The following is an 8,724-nucleotide window of genomic DNA, read 5'->3' as shown; positions in this document are numbered from 1 at the left end:
CAGAAGCTTCCAGCATATCAGGGAAGTAGTAGATTCCAGGGAGCACGGGCATCTGTACTAGAGGGGTTGGGGAAAATGGGACTTGCAAAGTTCCCACAGGGAGCTCAGGAGCTGCATAGGCATTCCAGGAGAATTAAGCTCCCTAACATGATTGCTCAAATGACCAATCAGACATAAAATTCAAAACAGGACTAGACTATAACTATATCAAACTCCAATCCTTTCTCCCTCTCCCTCAGACTCCCAGTATTCAGGAAAGCAAGGACTCAAGAGAAAATTAGCAATAGCTCCTTAGAAGCAACCAATGCCTCTCCCGGGCCTCTTCCCCACCTGCAGGTGCAGCCTGTGACCCCGTAACCTTGCTGACATTATCGCAGATGCTTCCCTATTATTAAAACTTCCTTGGAAATGCCACTTTATCAAATCATTTACTTAAACCTGTTTCCCCAAATTTGGAAACAAGTTTCACTATTATACATATTGTTTCAGAACATTTAATTAGGCTCACTTGATTCTAGGACAAAAATTGGAAATTTATAGAAGAAGAAAACTCAGAAACAATTTACCCTGTTGTAGGCTGAACTGAATTTTCTGCAAAGGTGTAATAAGAATGATGAAAAAGGCAAACTCAGCAAAAGGGGCCTTTGAACATGAAATTTTTCTTGATTCTTGGGAGTTTTTTTTTTTTTTTTGAAGTTCTCAGCACAACTGAATTCATGTATGGAATATCTGAACTGAAGGAGATGAAAAACATAGAGGGTATATTCATAAATAATTGGTGAAAAAGAATAGAATGAAAATGTATGTGTGTGTGTGTGCGTGCGTGCGTGTGCGTGTGTAACGAGTGACCCCGACTTCGCAGCAGGACGATAGATCACTACATTGATGGAAGTTGCTCTCTGCCTGTCACCAGCCCTCAATCCTGCTCTCCCTTTCCTTCCGTTTCAGATGAATAAGAACAATGAAGCCAACTTTATGGTTCTTTGGAGAAGGCTGTTGCATTGTTCCAGCACTGTGGTTATATCAGATTTGCATCTGAGTGTTGGTTTCAGTGGCAGGCAGGGAATCTGTTTTGCCTTCCAGGTCTACTGTATGTCAAAGGACCCAGACTTCCACTCGTGCCAATGTTTGAGCAGTTTATATCGAGAGTTATCTCATTTATCCCTCATGGAGCCTTTGAATTTATTCCCAGACTATATCAGATGAGGACTTTGAAGCTTATAGCGAGGGATGGGGAGACAATGTGGCTCAACTTAGGGGCAGAACTCTAGGTTGTGTGTACATCTACCTCTGAAGTCTTTAACCAGTATGGAATCCATGGCTGTGAGTGTGGACAAAGAAGCTGGATAAAATTAGTGTAGGCCATGGAAACTGGAGAGAACTACTCCTATCAAACATTGCTGGTGGGAGGGAAAATTGTAACACTCCTTTCCCAGAGAAATTGTCAGTAGCAGCTACTACTACATTTTACATTTGACTCAGGTACTCTGCTTTTAGGCAATGTTAGCTGCTTCTCAGGTCATGAATGATCAGGTGCAAAATTGATGACCTCCACTTAGGAACTGGAATGACTGATGGACATGGAGCAGGTCCTGGGACCCTCTGAGCACCCACGGTGCTCCACCTGCGCCCCACATTGAAGTGGAGGAACTTCCTGGGGGCCGCAGAGGTTTGTGATGAAAAGAGGGAATAGGGCTCCACATCGAACATTCTAGAAGGGAATATGGAATCAGGAAATTAAAAGGGCAAGATGGAGGTTCTCTGGGAATTTCTCTCATCTCTGAAAATAAAATAAGCTTCCCTCTTCCCCCTCCCTTCTCCCTACCCCCCATTTCTTTTAGCTGACCCCTACCACCCAGCATCTCGCATGGTTGCTGGCGCCTGGTACCCAGAGAAGTTTGTTGGTTTTGTCTAAAGAGCATCAACATTCCTGTGTATCTGAATTTCTCAAGTCCAAGTCATGGCTTTGGGCAAGTTGAGGAAGCGGCATGTTCTACCCTCTAGTGGGAGCTGTGTGTCTCCGGATCACTGAGTTCATTCAAGACAATCACTCATGGAGTGATTGGAGGGATGCATTTTGTGTGGGCCTGGGTGCTGTCCCTGAGCTTCATTTTGGTCAAGGTTAGTGCTTTACTACTTGAGCCACAGCCCCACTTCTGGGGCATTTTGGTGGTTGATTGGAGGTAAGACCCTCATGGTCTTTCCTGCCTAGATTGGCTTCAAACCGTGACCCTCAGATCTCAGCCTCCCTAGTAGGGTTGGAGGAGGGAGCCATAGGCACCTGGTTACAACTAGATTTTAGGACTAATTGTCTAAAAGCAGAGTGTCTGAGTCAAATGTAAAATGTAGTAGGTGTTACAATTTTCCTTCCCACCAGCAGTGTTTGATAGAAGTGGTTCTCTCCAGTTTCCATGGCCTACATGGTTTTATCCAGCTTCTTTGTGCAAAGTCACAAGTGACAAAGGATATTTTTTCTTTCTTTCTTTCTTTCTTTTTTTGAGTTCTCTGGTTATGGAGAGACTGAATATCTTCTATATTTCATCAGACATTTGGATTTCTCCATCTTTTCCTCTTCCTCTTCTTCCTTTCTCCCCCCCTCCTTCCTCCTCCTTCCTCCCCCTCCCCGTCCTTCCCCCCTTCTCCTCCTCCTCCTCCTCCTCCTCCTCCTCCTCTTCCTCCTCCTCCTCTTCTTCTGATGCTGGTGTTTGAATTCAAAATGCTCTTGCTTGGCTTGCTGAGCCATGCCGTTAGCCTGGCATTTTTCTGGTTAATTGCAGATGGAGCCTTGAAGACTTTTCTGTCTGGGCTGGCTTGGAACTGTGATCCTCTAGCTCTCACCTGCTCTAATAGTTAGGATTATAGGCATGAGCCCTTGTCATTGCACTTTTGTGTCATATTGCTCATTTTAATATTAGGGTTCTTGTCTCATTGATATATAAGGTCTTATTATTACCAATGTTCACTCTTTGTCTATGGTATAGACTACAAATATTTTTCTTTGATCTCATTATTGTTAGCTTTATTCATGACAATTTCTTTCCATAGAAACCTTGATATCTGGAGTTGGTGTCATAGTTAGGGTGGCCTTTTAGGGCAAGATTTATAGAAACATTAAAAATTATTATGTTCATAGTTTGGATAGATTTGGATCTTTGATATAGAATTGATTTTGTCTAATATGAAATGATTTTTTTAATAAACAAAAGGCCAATTGTACTCCAGCCACATTGACTTGTCCATATTCCTCTCACTAATTTGAAATGCCTGTTAACATGAATTCCCTAATGTATACAGGTCTGAGGAGGGGCATTTGCTCCATCTCTTGTCTATCTGGTGGAAGAACCCACAAACATATGCTGTCCAGGTTCACCTGCCAGAGGGCTTGAGAAGAGAGCAGTGTTGTGCTCTCTAGCTCTAGGCCTCCCCACACCCCAAGTCTGGTTGTGCACAGAAACCAACTGTACCCCTCCACATTTCCCCTTTCCACCTAGCACTTCCTGTCTTGCAGTGAATACCGATTCAACTGCGCATGCCATCCTCAGCTCTAGAGAATGGACTGCGACGCTCATTACAACTGAGGCTACACAAAATATTTAATGGCAGGAGGAAATACTCTAGGTTAAAAGAACAACAAAAACTGACTATAAACTGCCCAGTACAAGTGGCTCATGCCTGTAATCCTAGCTACTCAAGAGGCTGAGATCTGGGGGTCAGAAATATCCATGAGACACTAATCTTGAATAAACCAGGAAAAAGCCAGAAGTGGAGTTGTGACTCAAGTGGTAGAGCTCCATTTTGAGTGAAAAAGCTCAGGGACAGCACCTAGACTCTGAGTTTGAGCTCTAGTAATGGCACATGTGCACGCATACATGTGCGTGTGTGCACACACACACACACTGACTACAAGACAAGAACTCATTCTAATTCCATTTTGGATTCTTACAAACCAATTCTATAAAATCTAACCACCAAATGGGGATGATAGCAGAGGATCCTTGCTTACTTCTGACTTCTCCATCTTTTGTACCATTCTTAAGATGAATGTTATAATGCTTACAAATGGAGAAGACCCTCAGAGCTCTGCAGCTCTGATTAAGGTAGTAGTGGTGTGTTCCCACCCAGATTTCCCATCCTCTCCTACTGGGCTCATAGAAGCATAGTCCAAGGACCAGAACAGGGTTTTGTAAGGTGACCTTGAGGTGGCCGTGTGCAGAGCAGAGGGCAGGGCTGGCCTGGCTGGCCTGTGGGTTTGCCCAGAGGCTAAGCTGCGAGAAACACAGACTTAAGGGGCCATATGATTTAAACAAAAATTAAAATTGTTACTATAAAGGTGATGTACAGAGGGGTTACAGTATATAAGTCAGGAAAAGCGTACATTTCTGTTTGGACAATGTCACCTTTTCCCTCACTGTCTCCCAGTGTTCCCCTCCCATCCCAACCCAAGACCGTATGAATTTTGAACCACAACATGATGTAATTTTTGTCATCTACAACATGCACAAACTGCAATCATATTATTTTGCTGGATTTCTTAAACATTACCTCTGTATGTATTAATATATGTTTATGTCTAAGAAATGGAGTGCCTTAAACAAGACTGCTATAGTTTCTTAATATATTTTAATGTATGATTATAGATGTTATAATTAAATATATTAATTAAATTGCAATATGCTAGCTCTATATTTAAATATACATCTAAATCATACATAAGTATAGTGATACATGTTTGCATCAACAAATAAATAATGCATTCTACATTATGCAATTAACCATATATTAATATAGAAATAGTACGTAATCTTTGAAATCACAAAACTGTTTATCTCATGGCTTAGAGGACCATATGAATTTCTGTGTGTGTGTGTGTGTGTGTGTGTGTGTGTGTGTATGTGTGTGTGTGCTGGTCCTGGGTCTTGGACTCAGAGCCTTGGGTGCAGATTCTGAGCTTCTGTGCTCAAGGCTGGCCCTCTACCACGTGAGAGTGGTCACATCTTCGGGCGTTGTGGTGATTAATGGCAGGTAAGGGTCTCAATGAGACCCATGGGCTGATCTTCAGAGCTGGGGTTACAGGCGGGAGTTGCTGGTGCCCTGTGTTCTAAGGGGACGCTGGGGCGCGTGGCCTACCTGGCGGCGCCCTCCGCGGGGGCGCAGGGCTGGGCATCCCCGAGCCCTTGCTCCGGGCAGCGGCACTCAGCCTCCTGGGTCCACGCGTTCCAGACACACTGGGCGGATTCCCCGCAGGCCAGGAAGCGGCAGGGGTCGGCCTGGTCGCCTGGAAGAGAGGATGGCGGCTGAGCGCAGTGCAGAGGCCAGGGCCCTACTGGGGAGAGAGGCCGAGGTGGGGCGGCCAGACGCTTGAGATCGTGGCCGCAGGGGCCACGGGGGCCACCCTGGGCGCCTAGACACGCCTGGCACCGTTGGTAAGAAAGCCATTCAGTCCGGCCCCAGTGTGCCCCGACCCGCTCGCCCCTCCCCACCGGTGGCCACCACCTACCCAGGCTCCCTGGGCTGGCTGTATCTACACCTGCTGATCGACAGATGGCGAGAAACCACGGCCCAGGCCCACGCGGTGCCCAGACCCGTTTCCCGTCCCGTCCTGCTGCTCCATCTTCTGAGTGGCCTTCTAGTCCCTTTCCTAAAGAAGCTCTTTCTAGCCCAACAGACTCCCTTCCCACCGCCTAGCACGCGCCCTCCCCCCTCCACAGCTTGGCATGCTCCCTTCCTAGGCAACACTAGGCCCATGCAGCCAAGGCAGTCAATAATCAGCCTCCAACCCCCTCTACCTTGGGATGGCACTCCACTGGGGTAGCTACCACCATAGAAGGCAGCAAGAGCCCCTTAGAGTGACCTTCAGGTCTAGGCAGTTGCAAGACCCCTTATCTACTACTTGGGCAGCAGCCATACATCCTAGTCCACCACGATGAAGCTCTGGTCCTCATGGCCACACCTAGATCTCCACCTCCTAGCCCCTTCTCGCCCCTCCTAGCTCCAGTAGGTTATATAGGTCAGCTCACACAATAGCTGGTGCTTCCTCTCACTCCTTTCTTGTGAGAAGGGGTCTTGCCAGTCACTTTACAGGCAATAAAACTTTTCTTTGTTCTTTGTTTCTGGATGTCTGCATGGTTCTCCAGTAAAGTCTAATAAATTCTAACAAACGGTGCTCATCCCTGTTCTTGGTATTATTATTATTATTATTTTGGGTCCGGTCGTGGGGCCTGAACTCTGGGCCTGGGCGCTGTCCCTCAGCTCTTCAGCTCAAGGCTAGAGCTCTACCACTTGAGCCACAGCACCACTTCCAGCTTTTTTCTTTTTGCTTATGTGGTGCTGAGGAATCGAACCCAGGGCCTCAGGCATGCAAGACAAGCGCTCTACCACTGAGCCACCTTCCCAGCCCCTGGTATTATTTAGGTACTGAGGGAGAACAAGAGGTCATCATGCTTGTGTCTCCCGCCTCCAGCGCTCACTGGAAGGGCTTCTTGCTCAATCAGTCATCAATCAATCAACCAATCACTGACCTTCTAAGGATTCTTGCCACCAGCATGCCTTATAGACAAGGAACTAGGAAACAGGCCACCAGGTATGCAACTGTCCTTTCAAGATGTCTGGAGGAAGTAAGAGTGCCTAAAGGTGATTCTGCACTGAGAGCCCAAGGCCTTGTGTGTTGACTGAAGCCTTACCACCAAGGGAAGTTTAGAAAAGAGACGGTCCTGCAGGAGGTTGCTCTGGGTAGAGTTGTAAAAGGGATTATGTTTACATGAAAATGAGTGTTTCCACAAGAGAGGGCAGAACAAACAAGAGCACAGGGAAGAGGAAACAGATCAAGGAGCAAGCAGGGGAGGCCCAGTTAGGAAGGAGTAGACTTGTGGAAGGGAAGGGAGAGAAGGAAGACTGGAAAGATAGGAAAGGGCCAAGTTCTGAAAGCCATGTTAAAGGAATTTGAGGTTTTTCCCCTCCTCCCCACTGCTGTCCCTAAAGTCCCCGCCACCCAACCTGGATTTTACAGCCAGCTGTGAGTCACCAAGGATTTCTCCACAAGGAAAGAATACAATCAGAATTCAGAACTGTGCTGCAGGAGATAGAGAAATTGAACTTTCAATTCTTGGAATTACATCGACCTCAGAGATCATCTGGTCTAATATATTTCCCAAGTGAGGACATTTACAGAGCTCAAATTCAGCAGATTTTATCTATCTTATGCTAAAACAGAAGTGGGATGACTAACAACTTTTTGTAAAAGGCTGCGTGACTCGGTGCAAATGTAAAATTTGTACAGTCAATATGAAAAATGGCATGGAAGTTCCTTTCAAGAGTGCAAATAGCTGGGTGATCATGGCTTATGCTGAGATCTAAGGATGGGGTTTGGAACCAGCCTGGAGAGAAAAACTCATGAGATGCTTATCTCCAATAAGAGATGGCTCAAATGGGAGAAGATCTATCTTGGGCAAAAAGCCAAGTGAGAGCAGGAGGCGGAATTCAACCCTAGTATCTGCAGACATGCACACACACACACACACACACACACACACACACACACACACAGGAGTAAAAATAGAAGTAGAAATCCCACTGTTGGGAAAGGAAATCAATATGTTGAAACCAATATTTTGAAAAGATAAACTATTCTCACATTACTGCAGCATTATTCATTACGGCCAACCTATATCGACCTAAAACTCCACTACTGATGAACTGAAAAAAGTTGTGGTACGTATACCCAATGAATCTCTTCCTTTACAAAAGCATGAACAAGCCCCGAGGGCCTTATGTGAAGTGAAATAAACCAGGCACAGACAAGTGATCTCATTTGTCTATGGAAGCTAAAAATCTTGGTTTGATGAGTGTAGTAGAGAAAGGTGGAGCTAGATGTCAAGGAGAGGTGTTGCTGGGTGTGAGGGTTGGAGAGATGTGAGTCCCAGACAGGAGGAATAATATCTGTGTCCTACTATACACTAGGGTGACTGGAGTAAACAAAAACAAGCATCATATATTTCAAAATACAACAAGAAAAAAATACAACATACAAATAGAAGAAAGATTTTTGGATGTTCTCATCAAATAATAAATTGAGGATAAAGTGTTGCCTCCATTTTTTATCCTGACTTGATGATTACCCATGAATGCATGTTATTCAAATATCATTGTATACCACAAGTACACACATTTATGTTTTGATCAGAAATGACAATAAGGGCGCAGTAGACTTCAACTGTAGTCAGAGCTCTTGGTAATTTCCCTTGAGCACAGAAGTTCGAGATCAACCTGGGCAACATAGCAAGCTCCATCTCAAAACAACAAAATAAAAATGACACAAAAGAAAGTAATGTATTTTATCAAGGAAATAGAAGAGGCAATCCAAAAATTCATATGGAACAATAAAAGACCCCGAATAGCAAAAATGGCCCTTAACAGAAAGAACAGTGCTGGAGGAATATCAATACCAAATTTCAAACTCTATTACAAAGCCATAGTAATCAAAACAGCTTGGTACTGGCACAAGAACAGACCTCAGGACCAATGGATTAGAACTGAAAACCCAGAAATGAACCTACAGACATATAGCCATCTAATCTTTGATAAGGGAGCTAGAAAAATAGAATGGAAGAAAGACAGCCTCTTCGGTAAATGGCGCTGGCAAAATTGGTTAGCTACTTGTAGAAAACTAAAGCTTTATCCTTATATATCACCCTGCACCAGAATCAACTCCAAATGGATCAAAGACCT

The 8,724-nt window shown here is 44.8% G+C and overlaps 1 protein-coding gene across 1 annotated transcript in view; it reads right to left on the bottom strand.

Annotated features, from left to right (window-relative positions):
• Positions 1 to 1,503: 1,503 nt before the first annotated feature.
• The window catches only part of Impg1 (interphotoreceptor matrix proteoglycan 1), a 125,272-nt gene continuing 118,051 nt past the window's right edge, over positions 1,504 to 8,724 (bottom strand). Inside the window, exons 16-17 of the mRNA XM_013034100.1 lie at positions 5,128 to 5,275; positions 1,504 to 1,711 (exon numbers count right to left, since the gene is read on the bottom strand). Of these exons, the coding sequence (XP_012889554.1) occupies positions 1,504 to 1,711; positions 5,128 to 5,275 (356 nt within the window). The remainder of the gene's footprint in view (positions 1,712 to 5,127; positions 5,276 to 8,724) is intronic.

The sequence above is a fragment of the Dipodomys ordii genome, unplaced genomic scaffold (assembly GCF_000151885.1).
Source record: "Dipodomys ordii isolate 6190 unplaced genomic scaffold, Dord_2.0 Scaffold182, whole genome shotgun sequence".
Classification (NCBI taxonomy): domain Eukaryota; kingdom Metazoa; phylum Chordata; class Mammalia; order Rodentia; family Heteromyidae; genus Dipodomys; species Dipodomys ordii.
Note: the sequence above shows the minus strand (reverse complement) of the source record. Positions and strands in the feature narration are given on the sequence as shown.